The sequence below is a fragment of the Podarcis cretensis genome (assembly GCF_951804945.1).
Source record: "Podarcis cretensis genome assembly, chromosome: 2".
Taxonomy (NCBI): Eukaryota; Metazoa; Chordata; class Lepidosauria; order Squamata; family Lacertidae; genus Podarcis; species Podarcis cretensis.
Genome location: NC_137171.1, coordinates 41,029,292 through 41,051,767, shown reverse-complemented (window position 1 = coordinate 41,051,767; position 22,476 = coordinate 41,029,292). Strand labels below are relative to the sequence as shown.

The 22,476-nt window shown below is 45.8% G+C and overlaps 1 protein-coding gene across 2 annotated transcripts in view; it reads left to right on the top strand.

Annotated features, from left to right (window-relative positions):
• USP43 (ubiquitin specific peptidase 43) overlaps positions 1-22,476 on the top strand; it is a 90,676-nt gene that overhangs the window by 10,335 nt on the left and 57,865 nt on the right. The window contains exon 2 of one of the 2 annotated variants that reach the window (XM_079965919.1): positions 8,594-8,734. The exons of the other annotated variant lie outside the window; for it this stretch is intronic. Coding sequence (XP_079822045.1) covers positions 8,594-8,734 — 141 coding nt within the window. The remainder of the gene's footprint in view (positions 1-8,593; positions 8,735-22,476) is intronic. 2 annotated transcript variants of the gene reach the window in all.

The following is a 22,476-nucleotide window of genomic DNA, read 5'->3' as shown; positions in this document are numbered from 1 at the left end:
AGCTGCAGGCCCAGGACTCACTTCTGCAGGGATAAGGAATCAAGCCTTCTAGGTAGGCCTCTCTTATCTGGCCCTTGGGACTCTTCCCAGGTCACATCCCACCACCGGGAGTGCCCCACACCACTCCAATGTTGTTATTTCCTAGAGTGCTTTTGCCTGGCTTGAATGTGTTCTTGAATTGTAGACATGCTTCTTGTTTGCTGGTAAGGAGGTGTGTGTGAGAGAGAAAGAGAGAAAGAGAGAAAGAGAGAAAGAGAGAGAGAGAGAGAGAGAGAAAGAAAGAAAGAAAGAAAGAAAGAAAAAGAAAGAAAGAAAGAAAGAAAGAAAGAAAGAAAGAAAGAAAGAAAGAGGGTGTCTGTGTGTCACCAGTTGAGTGGGGATTGGAACCCTGGTCTCCCAGGTCCAACCAGTACACCATTGCATCTGCCAACATCCCTTCTTCCGGGTGTCCAGAAAATAATTGATAGAAAGTCTTTAGGTTGGAAGCTTTTGAGTGCATGTGTGTGTGTAAGTAGTGCCTACTTTAGAGCAGTACTTTTGCCAGAATTCAACAATTAAGGTTGCATAAATTTTCTCTGGAGAAACAGTTTTACTCTTCCCCCCTTTCCAGCTCAGACTGAAATACTTCAGCAGCTCACCGTTTGGCCATGCCCACATTGAATTAGCAGTCAGTTTTCATCAGCCACATCTCCATACTGCCCCTTCAGAGATCGGGAAAACCGGTGACCAATCTTGATGCAGGGGAATTTAACCCCCATCATTCTATCTGAAAGTGGGAGGGAGACAAAATGGTGATGGAATAACCAGACGTGCTTAATTTGACTTCTACATTTCTTGCCTTTCTTAATGTGGGGGTGGGGGGAACTGCCCTAGGTTAATATCTGCATCTCAGGCAGGGGCAGTGCTTTTTTCCCTGGGGGTACGCATACTGCTAAACATTTTGTGAATCTAAGTTTGGCCTCATTGAGGGGCAATATTTCAATATGAGTAGGAAAATGAAAGTACCCCTTAACATTTTTTTAAAAAAAGCACTGGGTAGGGGCACAGGTATAGGAAGAGTTCAAAAAGTTGGCAAGCCTAAGTTTTTTAAAAAGCCCAGACACTTCATCACCAGAAATTTCTCATAAATTTCCCCTGCCTCCTGTTTTCCCAAATTAAATGTTAATTTGCACAGACACAGTAGCCTCTGCGTGTAGCATGAAGCAGAGTAACTGACCTGCCTTTTTGTGGGTTGTGCAGCGCAGCAATTTCTGATGATTGCTGCCCACTCCTTCATGATGTATAGGCTCGCCAAGGGAGGCTGCTGAGAACAATGTTTTGTTATAGTAATATTTCCCTTGCAAGTCTGGGTTTAATTTCTGTTTAATAGGATGGTTATTATGCAGCCACAAGGCTTCAGCGATGAGCTACCTGCTGAGGTTTCACTACATGTTACAGATAAGTATCTGGAGGGCAGATCTGTTAACACTCAATTGGTTATATAGTTCCGTTAATAATCAAGGGCTTGTTAGCGTTTAATTGCTCTTCACTACCCAAAGAGCACAGGAAAGAGCCTTGCTTGAGGAGGAAGCAGGTATGAACTGCTTCCACAGCCTGCCCTCTAGGCTTTTGGACTGTGTGTGGCAAGATGGCTGCTGATGGATCTGGTCTCCTAGAGCAGAGACCAGTCGCCTGTGGTCCTCCAGCATTTCTTGGACTCCCAACTTCCACCAGCCACAGCCAGCATGGCCAGTGGTCTAGAATGGTTGGAGATGGAGTCCAGCAACACCTGGAGAAACGAAAGGTAGAGGATGCTGGCGATGTCTCACATCTGACCTCACCTGTTAGAGGGACCCTCAGGCATTCTAGTCTCACTGGGTAACGTGTTACATCAGCAGAAGCTCTGGGCTTCTTCTGGCACAACTGGGCTCCCCTCTTCTCCTCCCCCTGCACACCCAAAAACTGGCTCAGAGGGGTGTTTTTGGAGAACACCCAGAACACTTGGGGGCAGTCTAGGAAGCTGCAATGCTTGACAAGGACGTTCAGCAGAGTACAACAAGGACTCCTTGAAGGGAACTTTCCAATTTTACCTCAGGCACGACTTTTGTTCCAGCAAGTGAGTCCTGTCACATAATATCACTGCAGGGGTACAGGGTGCAAGACATTATACTGCCTGAGGTGGGAAAATCAAATGGTGTTCTTTCCCCCTTCTCCCGTCCCCAAATCTCACTGTCCATAATAAACATACACACAATAAACATAGACACCTTTGCCACAGGAGCTGTGCACACAATAAACATAGACACCTTCACCACAGGAGCTGTGCAGAGGTCAAGCCAGGATCTGGATATGAAAGGGGTAAGCTGTTGGTAATGCACCCAGACCAGTCCTAGCTGAAATATGAAGCCGTCTATAGCTCTGCCAATGACCAGCCTGGGAGAGTGGTGCCAGTCCACAGCCTGAGATTACAAAGATGCTCCAAACTGCAGTTTTGATGGCTGTCCTCATGGGCAGCCATGCACATCACTGGTGGCTCCTGATAATGTCAAGTTTAGGCTGAACATCAAATGCTGATTGAATCCCTTTCCTTTGGAGTTGGCGTGTGCCATGATAATTTTACACTTCTTAGCCCTTCAGCTGAGAAGGGCTGCACCTTCTCCCCACCCTCACAATGCTCTTCAGAAGCTTTCACCTCCCTGCTGTTCCTGGCTAGTACCAAAATCCTATGGGGAGTGAGAGAGTCTCACCTGCCTGATTTTAGCCCAGCCCATTTCACTGAAGCTCAGGTGTGGTGTGGGCAGCCCTGTAACTAGTGCTGCTTTGTACACCTGCATTCCAGCACAGCCTGGCACAATGCCCCGTGCTTGGCACACATTCTTTCTGTGCACGCTTTTTGCTGCATATTTCCAGGCTCTTAGTATTCCCGTCTCGGCATACTGAATGTCACACTTAAACAAGCATAGCAGTATTTAGGGAGCAGCTTGCTCTTGAAATAGAGCGTGTGGGAGACGTTAGTGTGGAGAGATGGGGGAGTAAGGGGGAAAAGACCTTTTGGAGCACAGGAGATAGGCATGGAAGTGCCCTGGATTGCACAGGAAAGGGTGGTGGTGGGGAGGCAGCCTAATTCTGATCACCAGATGTTGAGAAGAAACAAGGAGTGGCCATCACATTCATACCTTGCTTGCATGTGGTGGCCAGAGGCATTTGGCTGCCTGCCAGAGAAGTGATAATGTGGGACTAGATGCACCTCTTCCTCCTCCTTCTGATTTAGAAACAGAGTGTTTATTTACATTCTTAAAAAGGTCATCCCTTCCGCAATTATGGCATCGGGGTAGGCTTGGAGACTTAGGCTGTCACATTAGAGTATCATAATCTCTAGCAGGCTAGTGCTTTAGGTTTCCTCTGGCATTGCAGTTCTGGTTTTTCAGTACCTAGCTTGGGGACAGAACTGAAGGGGGGAAACCCATGCAACTCTTGGCCATCGTGCACAAAGAGAGCTCTGCCTTGTGTAGCGGTTGCATCTGATGGTTGCAAGTAGGGTTGATACTGCCGCCCTCCCAGTAGGGCACCTGTGGCTTTAAGGGAGGGGTGGGAACTGTGGGTCCTCTATTTATTTATTTTTGCTGGACTACAGCCAGAGCCATCTTTCCCATAGGGCTTAGTGGTGCATCGCGCCAGGGCGCCGGCCTCTCAGGGGCGCCCCAGCAAGTGGGGGAGTGCTGGGGCTTTGCCGGCGGCTTCCACTTTCCCTGCATGCCCGCCAGCAGTGCCCCACCAACCATAAGGCTGGTGGGCATGCAGCTTCCCTCCCAAGCCTCCTCGGGAGGAGAGTGATCCCCGCAGAGGCTTAGGATGGAAGCTGTGCCCTGCCAACCATACAGCTGGCTTCCCTCCCAACCCTCCCAAGCCTCTGCGGGGATCGCTCTCCTGCAGCGGCATAGGGGAGAGTTGTGCGCCCCCCCAATGGCTGGTAGTGTGCAGCTACGGCCACCCCAACACTATCTGTGGTAATTTGAGGGTGCTGGGTGGATATTCGCACCCCAGCGCTGCATCTGCTAAAGACGGCCCTGACTACAGCACCCATCACTCCTGACTAGTGCTGTAGCGTGGGTTGCCAGTGCCTGGGGCCGTGAGGAGGGGTGGGTGGGAGAGAGGGAAATGGATGGAGTACACATGCCTAACAGTGTGTTGTCACCCAGGAGATCGTGGCTGCAGAGATAAGAAAAGAAGAGTCCTTCCATTGTCTGGAGAAGCCATTTCCTGGTTTGCATGGAGAAGCCGTTTCAGTGGAGCACAAAAATTGAAGTACACAGCTGTACTGAGGCAGCACTGGGTATTGATAATTAGTGCCTCCTGGGCTACCACCCCTGCCCCCCACGCTACACCACTGCTGGGGTAGATGGGAGTCATAGTGCTGAAGCATCTGTTAGGCCACCACTGCTTACCAGCTTCATGAAAGACAGACCACTGCTTTTCCCAGCATAGATGGGGGGGGGGGCAGTTCTCCTTGCGAGTTTGTGCCCATCCCACAGCTCTTAAAGGCACAGGCACCTTGCCAGAACAAAGTGTGTGGGGTGGCTTCATGGGTACCTGGGACAAGCTCCTAGTGAGTGGCTTTGGGCACAGGAATGGTGTGTCAGAGGAAGGTTTTCCAGTTTTTGTTAAGCTGGGCAAGGTGATGTTCAGAGCTGCAACTGACTAGACACCTCTTCATAGCAGAGAGAATTGGCTCGTTCGAAATGTCCCCTTGTCAGCAAAGCACAGCAGGAAGTGGCTGGTTTTGCTTTGTGATCTAGGAGGACTTCTTTGCCCAGGAGCTGTAGGTAGGGCATCAAGGTGTAGCCTCCCAGAGGAAAGAGCAAAGTGGCCCTGACAGGCAAAAGGGAGAAAGATCCTGAACTCTTCTTGTCTTCGCCCTCCTGGGTTCCCAACAGTGTAGCTTTGGTTGTCATGGTAACTGTTGGGCAACTCAGAGGCAAGCAGAGAGCCTGTGTTTGTCTCCTGTAGATCCGACATTGGGGATCAATTTAGCATCCTCTTCTATTGCTGCAGGGATAAACCGTGTCGTCCCAACTCTTTCCTTGTGAAATATAAGCAGGGGTCAAACTGCAGAGGGGCATGATTTAGGAACTGGGTAGGTCTGGGGATTATTATTATGATATTTGAAATGTGGAGTGAGCAATTCTGGTTTTGGTAAGTCAGGTGAAGATCACTTGCACAAAATTGACATGGTAATGATGTTGAGGATGATGCCACACATTGTGGGATAAGCTTTTCTAGGGCACGAGCATGGTGTAGCTGTTAAAAAGCCAGTGTGTTTTAGTGGTTGTCCTAGACTAGGAAGACCTAGGCTCAAATCCCTGCTCAGCCATGCAACTCAGCCTAACCTACCTTACAAGGTAGTTGTAAGGATAAAATGGGCAGGGGGGAAGCTGTGGATGCCACCTTGTGCTTCCTGTGGAAAAGGTGGGTGAGAAACCTAATAAATAAATTGAAAACTTTAGCTAGATTATCTGCAAGAATTGGACCTTTTTTTCAGCAGGGGAGAAATACAGTGGTACCTCAGGTTACATACGCTTCAGGTTACAGACGCTTCAGGTTACAGACTCCGCTAACCCAGAAATAATGCTTCAGGTTAAGAACTTTGTTTCAGGATGAGAACAGAAATCGTGCTCCGGCGGCGCAGCGGCAGCAGGAGGCCCCATTAGTTAAAGTGGTGCTTCAGGTTAAGAACAGTTTCAGGTTAATAATGGACCTCCGGAACGAATTAAGTTCTTAACACGAGGTACCACTATAGTCTTCTTTGTAGCTTCAAGAGCAAAAAAAGAAAGAATACGGACTTGTGTCATTATGTAAAGAAACCTACTGCATTAGGTGTAGAAATAGGTTTGATGTGTATTGCATGGCTCAACACGATTCTGCCTTGGAGAAGTTCCTGCTTTGTTAAGTTAAAAAGTGAAGAGGAAATGTCAAACTGAAGAGTAGTTCAGCTGCAGAGTTTCTTTTTTGCAACTCCATTGTATTGACCAGATTTACAACTATTCAAACTTATTACACCCAGACGCTACAGTGAGTGAAATAAATATTTGGTCCCCTATCAACCAGCCAGATGTCAGGCTACCTGGTTTCTTTACTGTATGTAACAAGCTGAGATTAGAAGCACCTGCTGTAAGGGAGAGGTCTTACCTGTAATCCCAGATCGTTACAATACCTGTACAAAAGACACCTGTCGACAGAAGCAATCAATCCAGCAGATTCCAAACTAGCCACCATGACAAAGACCAAAGAGCTGTCCAAGGATGTCAGGGAGAAGATTGTAGATCTGCACAAGGCTGGACTGGGCTACAAGACTATTGTCAAGCAGCTTGGTGAGAATGTGACAACAGTTGGTGCAATAATTTGCAAATGGAAGAAACACAAAATAACTGTCAACCTCCCTCGGTCTGGGGCTCCATGCAAGATCTCATCTCGTGGAGTTGCAATGATCAGGAGAGTGGTGATGAAGCAGCCCAGAACTACATGGGCAGCTGGGACCATAGTCACTGTGAAAACAGTTGGTACCACACTACGCCGTGAAGGACTGAGATCTTGCAGAGCCCGCAAGGTCCCTTGCTCAAGACAGCACATGTACAGGCCCGCCTGCAGTTTGCCAATGCACATCTGAATGACCCAGAGGAGAACTGGGTGAAAGTGTTGTGGTCAGATGAGACCAAAATCGAGCTCTTTGGCATCAACTCAACTCGCCGTGTTTAGAGGAGGAGAATGCTGCCTACGACCCCAAGAAAACCATCCCCACTGACAAACATGGAGGGGGACATATTATGCTTTGGGGGTGTTTTTCAGCTAAGGGGACAGGACACCTTCACTGCATCAAAGGGACGATGGATGGGACCATGTAGTGTCCATCCTTGGGTGTGCACCTCCTTCCCTCAGCCAGGGCATTGAAAATGGGTCGAGGATGGGTATTCCAGCATGACAATGACCCAAAACACCCAGCCAAGGTAACAAAGGATTGGCTCAAGAAGAAGCACATTAAGGTCCTGGAGTGGCCTAGCCAGTCTCCAGACCTTAATCCCATCAAAAATCTGTGGAGGAAGCTGAAGGTTTGAGTAGCTCACATCAGCCTCGAAATCTTACTGACTTGGAGAAGATCTACAAAGAGGAGTGGGACAAAATACCTCCTGAGATGTGTGCAAACCTGGTGGCCACCTACAAGAAACGTATGATCCCTGTAATTGCCAGCAAGGGTTTTGCCACCAAGTACTAAGTCATCTTTTGCAAAGGGATCAAATGTAGTGGTACCTCAGGTTAAGTACTTAATTTATTCCGAAGGTCCGTACTTAACCTGAAACTGTTCTTAACCTGAAGCACCACTTAGGTAATGGGGCCTCCTGCTGTTGCTGCGCCACTGGAGCACGATTTCTGTTCTCATCCTGAAGCAAAGTTCTTAACCTGAAGCACTATTTCTGAGTTAGCGGAGTCTGTAACTTGAAGCGTATGCAACCTGAAGCGTATGTAACCCGAGGTACCACTGTACTAATTTCACTCATTATAATGCACATCAATCTCTGACTTTTGTCTTCTGGGTTTCTGGGGTTTTTCCTGTTGTTGTTCTGTCTCTCATAGCTACAATAAACCTACTATTAAAATTATGGACTGGTCATTTCTTTGTCAGAGGGCAAACGGGCAAATTTAGCAGGAGATCAAATACTCTCCCCCCCCTCACTGTACCTGTAGATCTGGTCCAACAAATGTTCTACATTTTTTTCCTCTTTTATGTCAGGAGTAGGCCTTGTGCGAGTTTTGTGGCTGCCTTTGCCTAGCTGAGGCTACCTAGATACATATAGGGCAGTAGAATGGGAAAAGTTTTGAATCCATGGGGTACCATCCCACATATTTCTCTGCCCCGCTTCTATGGCTACTTCTTCCTGTGTCCCTTCCCTTTAAAATTTCCTCCATGTCCTTGCCTACCGCTGTTGCTGACCTTGCTACAAATAACACCATGTTCTTTGAATCCTGCCATCTTGGAGCCGGTCCAGATTATACAGCAGAAGTCATGCAAATGTGCTCTGCATAATTCAGGCTGAGCTCTCGCTTAGATGACAAGCCTACATCTGGGCTGTGCCCTTTCTCTTATTTCAGTCAAGTGAATGAGTGACTTTTCCAGGGTTACTCAGTGTGACTCTTAGGGCTTGTTCTCACTCAGGTGGTAAACCTTTGTTTGGACTGTACCACTTTGACTGCAGTTGGGGACCTCCCTTGATGGACTGCTTCACCATATCAAACAGTTCCATCCCCACAGAAAGTGGGTGTGTCTGGGAGGACACTTCTGGCTTACCTTCACTCTGATGTGCCAGGCCCCACTTGCACTCTGAAATGGTACAGTCCAGACATCTTGTTTTGATGAGGCCTTATTATTATTATTATTATTATTATTAATGTGATTCTTCTGCTCTTGGCTCTTTTTGATTACCCGCAACTTAGCCCAAGCAGAGGGAAAATGTCAGGGAGGATCATGGCATATGAATATCTTTTACCCTTCCATGGCTAGGGGCCCTTTCCTACACCATACAAAATATTAACTCTGAACTCTTGTGTTTTTTTTAAACTGCAGAATGTCGTATCTAAGTATGGCGCACAGTTCCGTGGAAACTCACAGCACGATGCCCTGGAGTTCTTACTGTGGCTGTTGGATCGTATGCATGAAGACTTGTGTTCGGTGTCTCTTAATCAAAAACTCAAGGTATCTGGAAAGGTCAGTGCCTGGCAGGGGATACCCTGAAAGCTCTCTGACTTTACACATCAGAGTGTAGGAATGTGCATAGAGTAGCTTTCACAACTTATTTCTCCTTCATTTGAGGGGCGTTCCCTCAATGTGCAAATAGTTCCCAGGTGACAATGTGACCAGCTGCTAATGTCACAAAAGCACTGGTGTATTGACTGTTTTTTAAGCTTTGATTTTATTTACGTTCTACTGATTTTCACTTTTGTGAACTACCAGGAGGTTGTGTTTAATTGGGTGGAATTTAAATGCCAAACAGTTAATGATGGCTTCACTAAAACAGGGGGAAGTAGTTACATTTCCCCAGTTCCTTAGAGACATAGCGGGTGCTCATTCCCAGGTGAAAGGCTGCAAGTTTCCCAAATGCAGTCTGTTATCTTCCCCTCCTGCTCAGCTTTCAGACTTTTCCTCTCCCTTCCACACTGGGAAGTGGTTCAAGAGGCGGTGGTAGACTGACAGACTGAAATTCCATTATCCCAGGAGCTATCTGTGTGCCAATGCAATTTGGTATCTGTAGATATGTGTCTGTTGGTTTCTGCGTCACAGTGCTTTACACACTTCAAGTGCTTGGGTCAAACTTATTTCCTGCATTGTGACTTACAGCACACACATTCTCTCTTGCACACTGCTATGCTGTGTCTGAGTAAGAACATGACGGATACCCATCAACACGAGCCTCTGGCAAAACACATATTTTTTTCTTCCTCTACCTGACTCTTGCCTTAATTATGGGGCTGGTACAGGGAAAAGCTGACTGAGGTGGGACACGTCATCCTGACTTAAAACTGGGACAGGTTTCTGATGGACTTAAATGTAATAACCTTTCCTTTGGCTTGTTTACCTCCTTAGGGCCTACAGGAAGGAGGCTGTACCAGGTTTGATCTTTGGTTGTACAAGGTTTTACCAGATGTGGACATCTAAATCAGTGATTGAATAAAAAAGGACATAGAGTCAGTGTTTTCTTCCCCTGGTGTGAATGTGGGCCTGCAGGTGTTAGGTGGGGGTGGGGGCTTAAGGTGGAACTACCCTGGCTTTGATTATCAGTATATTACCAAGTGAGAGCTGTGGCAGTGCCAGGCTGTTCCAAAGTAGCCCCCTCTCCCTCTTTTTTGCTCCATTCCTCACTTTTCATCCTAAGGATCTAGGCTCTGGCTCTCCATCTTAGCTACTTGCTCTTATTAGTGGCATAGGGACACGGGTGGCACTGTGGTCTAAACCACTGAGCCTCTTGGGCTTGCCAATCAGAAGGTCAGTGGTTCAAATCCCTGTGACGGGGTGAGCTCCCATTGCTCTGTTCCAGCTTCTGCCAACCTAGCAGTTCAAAACTGGTACTTGCATACCAGTGCAAGTAGATAAATAGGTACCACAATTGCAGAAAGGTAAACAGTGTTTCTGTGCGCTCTGGTTTCCGTCATGGTGTCCCGTTGCACCAGAAGCGGTTTAGTCATGCTGGCCACATGACCCAGAAAGCTGTCTGTGGACAAACGCCGGCTCCCTCAGCCTATAGAGAGATGAGCGCCGCACCCCACAGTTGCCTTTGACTGGACTTAAACCATCCAGGGGTCCTTTACCTTTCCCTTATTAGTGGCATGTGCAGAATCTTGAACTGCCTTTCTGCACCTGGCATCCATTTCCTGGATACATTTTGGTTCCTTTCTGGCTGGAGATGGGTGTGTGGCTGAGAACAAAATCTCCTCCAAGATTACTAAATGTGCCACCCAGGAAAGTGATGCCAAAGTATTAAAATTCGGATTGCAAACTTCAGTCAATATGTTAATTGACCTGTGGCTTTCTAGATGTTCTTGGACTCCAGCTCTCAACAGCCCTGGCCAGCATGGTCCAATGGTCAGGGATGATGAGAGTCAGGGATGCTGGAGAGCCATGGCTTCCTCAGCCCTGATCTGAAGCAGCAATGGGGAGCCTGAGACCCTCCAGATGTTTCTGGACTACAGTTCCCATCATCCCTGATTACTGACCATGCTGGCAGGGCCTGATAGAAGTTAGCATCCATCAAAATCTGCAGGGCCTCAGGTTCCCCCAGATCAGGTTTTGATCTGTATGGTTGGAAGTTATGAGCTTGTTCAAATTTCTGAGTTGGTTTTGGTTCTGCTCAAAAGCTTGCTCCATGTTTTGTGGCATTTTTGTTGGTCCTAATAAGGATATTTGTCACTTTTGGATGTTTCTCCCTGCCAGCTATTTACACTTTTGGATACTACTTGGTTAAGACCAAGCTAGATATGACATATGGAATGTGTGCTCAGATCTCTGGCCACCTTTTTCTTTGGTTAAAATCATGAAATGTGTGTTTGTGTGTGTGTGTGTGTGTGTGTGTGTGTGTGTGTGTCAATATTTCTATCTCTATCCATGGTATCTATCTATTCTATGAGTCAACTACATAACTTGCACATCCAAACTCTCTCAATAGTTAGTGTGCTTCCCCTTAGGCTGTTTCCTTCTAATCGTCCCACAAGCGTACATATTATATACTAAGTACTGTAATCAGTGCATTTTCACTCCCTTAATTAATGATCTTGTTAATGTATGTTCTTATGTTTGTTGCCTGTATTTTAAACTTTATTTCAAAATAAAATCCCATAAGTGGGATTCAACTAATGAGTCCCACCAGTGGAAATGCTACACAAGGACTTCTGTTTGTCCAGCAGCACTTCTTCCCCTCTTCCCCCAGTGTTCCCCGTGATTGGTTCTGGGGTGGGATGGGATAACCCCCCTGGAACAGTGCACTGGGGGAGGTGAAGGAGGATTGTTCCGTCTGGTAAGCTGAAATCCTTGTCCTGGAGGAATGATAGCCTTAGCACAACACTGAATTCCTCCCCATGTTGTTGTTGCTTAAATCTGTGCCAGGCTGCTGGTGATACTTTGGTAAGGGATGTGGGGCTGATGGAAGGATGATTAACCATTTGGTGCTATGCCATATCCCTAACTTAAACCTTCCCCTCACCTGCTGTTAGCCATGGAGGTGAAAAAGGCAGGTCCATTATGTACCTGACCTTGAGACCCCTCCGAAGTTAGGAACAGCTTTGGTGTCAGCATTGAAACCATGGAGGAAAGAGGGGGGAAGCATGGAGGAAAGGCTTCAGTCCTTCTCTTCTAGTGTGATGGCCCTGATCCAGTGTCCTCTGGTGGCTTTTAACCTACTTATAAAAAATATTTATTTTGTTTTATTTCCAAACCCAACAAACAGTATATGTATTTTCTGACAGAATTTTTTCCTTTTTTATTATAAAAAAATATATTAATTTCAGGTAACAAAGCATAGCCACACATTTCCTCTTTAGGTATATATGCAAAATCCATTTAAGATATTTCTAAATGATCTTCGTCCAATATACTTTGCAGCAGTGTTCTATTCTTGTCCTGTGGCAGAGCCCACAGAGCAAGGCAGATCTGTCATTTCAGCACCAAGGAGAGCTCCTAGTGATCAACTTGTTCCCACAAGGTTTTGAAGTGAAGCAAGGCCTTGTGCGCCTCTGCCTGTAAGTCCACCTCTGCTAAGCTTAGCGCCTTTGGGGAGAGCTAGAGTCTTTTAAAGCAGCCTTTCTCAACCTTGGGTTCCCAGATGTTGTTGGACTCCCAACTCTCATCAGCCCCAGCCAACATGGCCGGTGGGTTCAGAAATTATTGTCCAACAACACCTGGCGGCTTTCAAGTCACTTGATGTAACGTTCAAAGGCAGTGGAAGAGATATTGTTTTAATTGGAGCTGTTCAGAATTGGGGGAAGAAGTTGAGTCCAGTGTTACTAAGCGAAATCCATAGAGGAGGCCTTCCATGAATACATATCTACCATTAGGGGGCTTCATTTTTGTACTCTATAGAGTCAGGTTGTGGGTATTGGGGCACAGGGACTCTTAAATTTTTAGTTTCAAGTAACCAATTAAAAGCCAGGTAGTCCATCAGCTGATAATTATTTGATATATGGACGGCCCTAACTGAAACAACAAGACAAATACAGCCGTACCTTGGTTTTTGAACAGCTTAGTTCTCGAACGTTTTGGCTCCCGAACGCCACAAACCCGGAAGTGAGTGTTCTGATTCGTGAACTATTTTTGGAAGCCGAACATATAATGGGGCTTCCGCGACTTCCAGTTGGCTATGGGAGCTTCCGGCAGCCAATCAGAAGCCACACTTTGGTTTCCGAATGTTTTGGAACAGTTTGGAACGGTTTGGATGTCCTTCTGTTCAACTTCTGAGGTACGACTGTAGTTTTTATCAGTGGAATCCTCAGGCTTCAGTTAATAGTTCACGTGGTGACAGATGACAGACTTGCTGACAGATGTATCTCTAAACAAGTTCTGGACTTAATAACAAGCTCTTTGAAAGCTGAGGAGAATTGCCTACGAAAAACAGTACACCAAGGACTGCACCATCTTGCCCAAGCAATGGCTCAACAAATCCATTTCATGGAAAACTCTGCAAAGGCCCGGCTAACCACTTTGACCTTCCACTTTGACTTGGCCACTTCCAGATGGATCATAGAGTTAAGCCGAGTAGATGAAGGAAGTCTTTCTCTGCCTCTCTCCTCATTGTGTGAACCCCCATCAGAATCCCACTACTAATCTGCCACTAATTACACTTTCGGCAGCTTTCTGGAATGGAGTGGCAGCTGCTTTGCTGCTGGCCAAAATAGTACTTATTTATTTATTTATTTATTTTTAAAAGCAAGCTACAGAATGTGCCTCTCTGTCTGCGGCTAGTGCACACTGAGCTGGAGTTAGGGGTATTTCTTCAGATAGTGCAGAGACTATACTTTTGAGCGAACGGCTCCTGTGTGTTGTGTTTTGCTGAGGACAACTGTTTGAATAAATGTTCAAACAGTCCACACCCTCTCTGTTGAGAGAGAGATCAGGGAGAGAGTATTAGAGCCCATCAGTCAAAAGACTTGTTTTGCTGTATACGATGGGAGCCTCCCACCTGTCCTGTGAGGCAGACCAGATTGAGATGTCCTTCTTTGTCCTATTATGCAGTAGCTGCCCTCACTCTCTGCTTTCTTAGTCTCAAGTTGGTTGAATCTTAGGACTTAAGGGATTTCTTCTGGGGCGTGAATGCTCTTATGTTTAAAACTTTCAAAGGCAACGTGCATTTGGCACGGGGGCAGGCCATCTCCCCTCACCCTGTAAGGCGCAGCATGGAATTATGTACAGCCACTTAACGGAGGGATTTTCAAAGGCATTCTTAACCTGTGTGGTGCCACACAGCACTTATCTCAAAGCGACTGTAGGACTATATAAAAAAACCAAACCTTGGGCTTTCCCATGGATGATGGAGCAAGTTTGTTTTCTGCTGCTCTGGAGCGTAGGACCTGAACCAATGGATTCAAATGACAAGAAAGGAGACTAAACATTAGGAAGAACTTTCTGTTTGACAATGGAATGGACTGCTTCCGAATGGGGTGGACTCCCCTTCACTGGAGGTGTTTTTTTTTTTAGATTTTTTTTTAGGATTTTCTTGTTTTACATAAGTGTATTGCCTCGTATTTTTTTTTCCATGTAACATTTTTACAAATCCATTTCATTTGTTGAGGCATTAGGGGGAGAAGAAAAAAAAAAGGAAAAAGAAAGGGGGTGGAGGGAGGGTAGATGGATGGGGGTGGGGTCAGGTGGCGGTGTTTCTATTATGCTTAATGTATGTAGAGTTTGGTGTCAGCGTTGTTTGTGTTGTTCACTTGTGTTCCTTTGGAGGTGAGAGAGTTTGGGGTTGGCCTAGGGTGTGATTGTTTGTTTGTGACTGGCTGTGGTGATCTTTGTTTTCGTGTGTGAGTGGGGTGGGTGGGTGTTTTGGATCAGGTTAGCCATATTGATTTGTATGCTGTTGGTGGATTATTGTCATTGTCTTGTTGGGCTGTGTATGTGATAAAGGGGAGCCATATCGGGGTAAGGTGTCTTCTTCTGTTTGTCCCCGTGTCAGTTTCAGTTTATTAGTTAATTTTTCCAGTAGGGCTGTTTCCCATACTATTTGGTACCATTGGTCCATGCTTACTCCTGACAGGTCTCTCCAGTGTCTGGTTATGGTGTTTCTGGCTGCTGAAAGTAGGTGGGTTATGAGTTCTTTGTGGTGTAAATGGGCGTTGTTGTCTTGGAAGATGTTTAGTAGGGCCAATTCTGGGGTGATATCTAATACTTGTTTAGTTATTTTACATATTTCTCGTATGGCTGTTGCCCAGAATAGTTGGATTTTGGGACACTCCCACCACATGTGGAGGTATGTGCCTGTGGAGGTGCACCCTCTCCAGCATTTTGGTGAGGTTCCTGGGCGTATTAGCGCTAGTTTCCTTGGTGTTAGGTACCACCTGTAGGTGAGTTTCAGTGTGAGATCTTTTCTTTTCGTTGATATGGATTTAAAGGGAGGTTTAGACCACATTCTGGTCCATTGCGTGGGGTTAATCTCATAGCCTATGTCATTCTCCCATTGTTTTTTGATTGCGTCTAGGGGGTTTGTGGGATTTTGGAGTAGTATTTTGTATATTGCGGATACCGTCCCTTTACTGTTTCCCTTTGTTGTTAGGAGGAGGTTTTCGAAGGTTGTCAGGGGCCTATTTGCTGCTAATTTTACTGTTGGGTTGTTTAAAAGGGCATGTAGTTGGTGTTGTGTTAACCAGGGCATTTGGGTGTCTTCTAGTTTGTCTTGTATTTCTTGTGTTGACAAAGGTTTGTTATTTTTATAAAAGTCTATTAGGCGATATAAGCCTTTGGTTCGCCAGGTTTTTATCTGGAGGTTTTGTGCTGCATGGTGGAATAATGGGTAGTACGCCAGGGGGATTAGTGGGGATGGGGTTGGGGATAGTTTGCCTATTTGTGTTTTCCATGCTTTGAGCATGGTCTGTGTGTACCTGTTGAGTGTTGTGGGAATTTTCTTTAGTTTGTTTGGGAGGAGTGGGTATGCTGTGGTGCAGGTATTTTCAATTGTGTCCCTCTCTAGGTGTACCCATTGTTTTGTCTCATCTTTGAGTATATATGGGATTATATGTCGTATTTGGTTGGCAATGTAATATGCTTCTATGTTGGGGATTCCCCATCCTCCTTCTGAGGTGGGGAGGTTCACTGGAGGTTTTTAAACAGAGGTTGGATAGCTGTCGGTCAGGGGTTCTTCATTGTAGAGGGTTGGACTAGATGACCCCAGGGGTCCCTTCCAACTCTACAATTCTATGATCCTATGACCACCAGACCCTGCAGAAATGTGAACTACTCCACATATTTGTGTGTGTGTGTGTGTGTGTGTGTGTGTGTGTGTTCAATCCAAGCACTGCTCCAGGTGGTGCAAATCAGATAAGTTTGCTCCAAAATGCAGAGTGAATCTCTTAGCAGCAGCTAGCCTAGTTAAGCCAGTCAAGAGCTGGTTCAGAGGGTTTGGTGTGAAACTTAGTATTCTGTAGTGCCTTGGAAAGCGTCCATTTAGGGGACTGTACTGGTTACTTGTCAATAAAGGGAAGAGAAGTGAGAAATGGTTTCATTTCTCATTGGCCAGAAATAGGCAGATTTTCCACTTGGAACCTTGATATTTATATTTTCAGGAAAGTGTAGGATGTGCATGCTTTGCTCACTTCCCTGTAATGTAGGAAGGAGTATTTAGGACAGAGATAGGAGTACCTAAATGTTGCACACAGAAGGGCTGGCTATTTCCCCTACATGGTATGGTTTTGCTGTACATTTATTCTGTGTACATTCCAGGATTTGCTGATAGTGGCAAAATGGGGATGTAGACTGCACTTAGACAACACTCCCCAGAGTGTTCTACATGATGGAGATAATAGCAGTGTCCTACCTTACAGGGTTATTGTAAAAATTACTGAGATAAGGGATGTAGAGTTAAATGGACATTCAAAAATCCACCATGTCAATGCCAAGTAGTTCTACCAAGCGCCACTATTACTGCAAGACTATTTGCCTGGTGGCAGTTTCTACAGCTAAGTGATACATCTGTGAGCTTGGAAGAACCAGAACTTCAGAGCTGGGTGGAGGAGCAAGAAATATGCATGAACGTAGCCAGGATTTTTTTTTGGGGGGGCAGGGCTTTTGTTAGGGGAGCAGAATCGATGTGATTGGTCAGCTAGTTAAGTATTTCTATTGTTTTACTTGATCCTGGGGAGGGGGCAGCTGCTCCCCCTGGCTAGGCCCATGGTCCTAAGGTTCTCTCCTGCTGCTGGAAGGGGATGTTGCAGATGTTTGGGAGACTAGTACCAAGCTGCCGTTGCTGATGCAGATGTCTCTAACAATCATTCTTTAAATTTTCCATGCCTGTAAATTGAATGAAAGACACACATATGCACATATAGTCTCTCTTTTGCTTTTTAAAAAAATATTACTTCAACAGCATTCCAGAGTGACACATTCCAGGCTAAAAAGAGAGTGTTCTTGACATCAGGTTATCTTCTCTTGACTTTTTCAAGTATGCAGTTGAATTTTTTAAGCACATCATATAAATTATACTGTAATGAGGAGTATATTTGGCTGGTTCTCAGTTTATAGCATGTCCTTGCAACTCTTACCCCCTTATCTGATCTCCACATAAACAGCTTGTTCTCAGTACCAGTGTTCTAATACTACCCTTTTTCCATGTGCGTCCTGGAATCTCCAAAGGATCTCCATAGAGCAGCTCTGTTGCCTGCCCCAGCACTAAACACCACAGCGCTGTGATCAGAGGTGAGCCCTTTGCCTGCTGCCTGTGAGTAAAAGGGCAGCTGTGGAATGAGGGTGAGGAAGAAGGCTGTCTTTTACTTTAAAGAGCAGATGGAGGGGCTTATCTCCAGTCTCAGCACTGTGCTGCTTGGCACTAAGAAGGGAAGTAAATGATCCCTCTGGCTGCTCTTCAGAGAACTCAGGGAGTGGCAGAGGGATTCTATCTCTTGATCTCAGCACTGAGACTGGGAGATAAAGGACTCATATCTTCTGACCAGATTGGGAGATGAAGCTGCGAGACTGGTAGGCTACTTCCCGCATGTCATTGTGGGCCAGATCTCGTCTGCGGATTAGCCACCCCTGACCTAGCACTATATCATATTTTCAGTTGGGGCTATTAGGGATACTACAGAAAGAGGGAAAGAAATAATCAGATCAACCTTTATCACATAACACCCTTCACAAATATATTTATCCATCCTTGTTTTAATGCTAATCAGATGCATTTGTCTAGACGGCTTGTCTGCATTTGTGACAGGTGTCAAAGTGTGATTGGCAGCTACCCCTAGGCAAGGATGAGAAACCACCAAAAAAGCACAAGCTTTTTCTTTCTTCTCCCCCTGGCAGGTGGCTTAGAACCTGCACCCCAGCTAGGTGAGGCTCCCCTTGGAATCTGCTAAGTGTGCCAGCAGGCCTGTTGCCGAGAGTCACTGCACACCAGGGTAGACAAATCAATAACCATAGACACTAACTGCACAAAACCTAGCTTGAAAATATGCAGCAAGAAACCAAGCATTGTAGTGGATGCTTCTCGGCTGCATTGGGCTGAGTGTGTGATGATGCCGTTCTTCTTGCATTATGTGATGCAACACAGTGAAACAGTGGAAGTTGGAGCAATGTACTATTAGCAAAGCAGATTTAATCTGTTCAGACTGCAGATCTCTATGCAGGAGTAAGCTCCGCTGAACACAGTGGGGTTTACTTCTGAGTAGACATGTACAGGAATGCACTATTGTTTGCTTTTCTGGGACCTGCTCAAATTGTGATTTCCACTGGTATTTGGATGGGAGGTGTAGGAGATGAGCACCAACTACTTGTCAAGGGGAGAATATAATAATAATAATAATAATAATAATAATAATAATAATAATAATAATAATAATAATAACAACAACAATAATAATAGGTAGTTCATACCCCGCCCCTCTGGCTGGTTTTCCCCTGCCACTCTGGGCAGCTCCCAACAGAATATTAAAAACACAATAAAACACCAATCCTTTAAAATCTCCCTATACAGGGCTGCCTTCAGATGGCTTCTAAAAGTCAGGTAGCTGTTTATTTCCTTGACATCTGATGGGAGGGTGTTCCACAGGGCGGCCGCCACTACCGAGAAGGCCCTCTGCCTAGCTCTGAATGTTTCCCATGTTTTCCATGGCAGATGCCTCTTGCACTGGAGGTAGGGGTCCCATACTGATCTGGGTTTTTTTCTTTTTAAATGGAAAGGCTTATGTGCCCTCATTTTAAGTAGAAATTGGGACTTGAAACAGACTCGGTATCCCTCATCCCCTGTGTTCAGCAAGGAGGCTTAGTTGGTGCTTACCTGTGACAGGGCCTTCTTAGTGGCAGTTCCTCATCTGTGGAGTGCCCTGAGTCTGTCTCCTTCATTATTAACATTCATGAGGTTAAAAAGCTTTCCTGTTTACTCAGGCATTTGTTAGCTGTAATATACTGTTCCTAGCAATAATTATTAGCTGTCACAGTATGTTTTTAGATGTTCTCAATGTTTTTTAAAATACCTTTTATTTATTTATATTTTATTTTCAATTCTGTTATTTTGCTACTTGGCTGTTTGCCACCCTTTGGGTGGAAGGGCAGGAAACAGATTTTTTAAACCAACCAAGGAACAAAACACACTTCTGGACTCTTCAACAGCACTTGTGCTCATGCCAACTGCTGCTACCAGACATGAGCTTTCCTCAGATATATTTCATTTAACTTTAATTTATTTCATATTTATCCTACCCATCATCAAACAAGTGATCCAGGGTGTGGGGCACATCAGATATATAAAACCAAACTAACAATAATATAGCAATTATTGTTACATTAAAAGAACAGTAAAAACAATTGTAATAAAAGTACAAGAACAATAAGAAATCAATGGGGACAGTCTGTACAACTACAGATGGGTCCAGCTCCTGGATTTTCAAGTGAAAGGGTCTCAGGTATGAAAGTCCTCTGCCCCATGACCCTGATTAGCTGTTACCAGTTAGTGTAAATAACACTGGGCAATTCCTTTGACTCCCATGAGCAATGGTATAGCCATTTTTAAATGTAAGCATTCTTAGCTGACTCTTGAAAACTGGTTTTCCTGTTAAAGGCATCTGTTGGCAAACAAAACTGTCTTTTTGCTTGCTTGCTTGCTTTATTTATTCAATCTATCTATCCTTCGGGACGCAGGTGGTGCTGTGGGTTAAAGCCTCAGCGCCTAGGGCTTGCCGATCGAAAGGTCGGCGGTTCGAATCCCTGCGGCGGGGTGCACTCCCGCTGCTCGGTCCCAGCGCCTGCCAACCTAGCAGTTCGAAAGCACCTCCGGGTGCAAGTAGATAAATAAAGTGAGATGGGCGCACAACCCCAGAGTCTGTCAAGACTGGCCCGTACGGGCAGGGGTACCTTTACCTTTACCTTTATCTATCCTTCAGTTGTGAGTCTAGAAATGATGGAGAAAGGGGGCTGACTTTTCAAACAATTCAAATTCAAACAATTTTCTGTATGGGCATTGAAAATATGAGAGAATGAGAGAGAGAGAGAGAGAGAGAGAGAGAGAGAGAGAGAGAGAGAGTGTTACAGAGGAGGTGGGAGGATAACTGCTACCACACATTGCCACAATAGCACTTCAGGGAGGGAATTGTATTATGAGCAAACTCTACATTCTCTAGGAAGCTGCTGATTTTTTCCTTAAGAAAAAGGCATCTTCTGTGAGTTGCTACAGCCTCCCAGTGATGATAGGCTTGGCTTTGATGCAGTTTCCCCACAGAGAAGCGTCTCTCTGTTAGGAAAACAATAATATCAGAAGAGGTGCTGAAGAACAAATCTGGTTTGGGCAGTGAGCCAGAAACAAGAGGAAGGGGCAGTTGCCATCCTCCCCTAACGAGCTCCCATCGTGTAATAAGCCTGGATCTTGGCAGTTGGTTTACATCTCCAACAAGATCCCATATCTCTGTGCTTTGCTTTTGCTAGCAATGTCAGGCTGGGCACATTGCACCTTCCGAGGCTGAACGCACTGTAATCCTACATGCTGAGATAAATGTTTGATTGTGCAGCCCTTATCTCTTGCTCTGCTGCTGGCTGTGATTTGCTCAGGTTGTTCCTTGGGGAAGACAGGAGCGTGTGCTTCCTGGAGCACTGCAGGCATGTGCGTGAACTCTCTCTCTCTCTCTCTCTCTCTCTCTCTCTCTCTCTCTCTCTCTCTGCTCTCCTCCCACCTTAAATAGAGTGGCTTCTCAGCTGTGACAGAGCTCAGGCTTTGGAGTGGCCTTTGAAGCACCTGTGGACACTCTTCTGCTTACTAGGTCTTTCCAGCTCAGGCTCTCACAATCCCATCACATTGTGGTCTGATGGGCGGAGGTGGAATCCAAGGAACTCCTTTAGATCCCCTGTATTGGGTTATTTTAATTTCAGGAAGAATGCTTAACCTTAGCCACTGTAGATACCTACAATCTGGCATGTTTCCACTTCCCTTTCATGGGACGAAGAGTATATAGCTGTAACTAACAGAAACTCACAGGTTTTTGTCTGTTGCCCATTGAGGTACTCGTCACACGTGAGGCATTCCCCCCCCCAAAAAAAATCATTTTATTAACTCATAGTAAAGATAGATGAGTAGATCAAATGCAGCCATCAAAAGAATGTAATTCTCTGCCAAGCCAGAGCTGTACTGACTATGTCATGTGCCTTCTTAGCCTATGCGCTCTCTCCCACATACATTTTCCCCCTGCATGTGTTCACACCTCTCTCTGTCTCCTTGCCATACATAGATGCGCTCTCTCTCTCTCTCACACACACACACACACGGTACCCTACCAAGAGGAAATCACCTGCTTTTGTGCAAGATACACGAGGCTGCCTAGCAGCTGAAGCGAAAATTAATTGGCACTTATCTCAGTTTGAAAATGTGCCTTTTGTCAGAGCATGCGGCGAGCACTGAACTCCTCCTGCACAAAGCACTGTGTTTCCCTAATTGCCACTGGAGACATCAGCCTCGGGGGAAGAAGCTCTTAGAACCTGACTTTACCACAAGTGGAGGGTTTTTGGGGGTGGGTGGGAAAGCTGGAGGGCAAATAGACATGAGGTCAATTTGAAGATTCCTGCAACAGGCAAATCTTAACAGTGGGACACCAGCCCTTAGCGTATATTCCAGAGCAATAATTGGGATGGGGAAAGGTATTGTTACCATAGCTGTCAACTTTTCCCTTTTCTTGCAAGGAATCGTATTCAGAATAAGGGAATTTCCCTTAAAAAAAGGGAAAAGTTGACAGCTATGATTGTTACACGCCACCCCAGTGACCACAGTGGTGGAAGATTCCAGGCACTTACCCAGGGTTTGTGTTTCCTTTGGAACTGAGGCACAGCAGAGACCATGATGTCTTTATGATCTGTGGTTTATTTTCGCACATTTACAGCCTAAGGCTGCGATGGAGGGGCTCACAGCATTAACACTCCAAGAGGGTCTTTGCGTCTCCCATGGCCACAGTCTTGGGTGCCAGCAGAAATCAGCCATGGCCCTCTGTCCCTCTGCTTGCTGCATTTAACAGACTGCAACTTCTTCCTCACACCCCAGCCAAATGCAATTCTAAATACAGCTCCTCTCCTTCCAACTCTAAAGCTCTACTTCAAATGCTCTTGTGTTTCTAACTAATTCTGAGTTGAGGGAGGGGCCTTGCCATATGCCCTCTGGCACAGAGCCACTCCTTTTGTCCCCCTAAGGCAGTGTTTCTCAAACTTGTGTCTCCAGCTGTTGTTGGACTACATCTCCCAACATTCCTGCTAACTAGGGCTGATGGCAGTTGTAGTCCAGCAACATC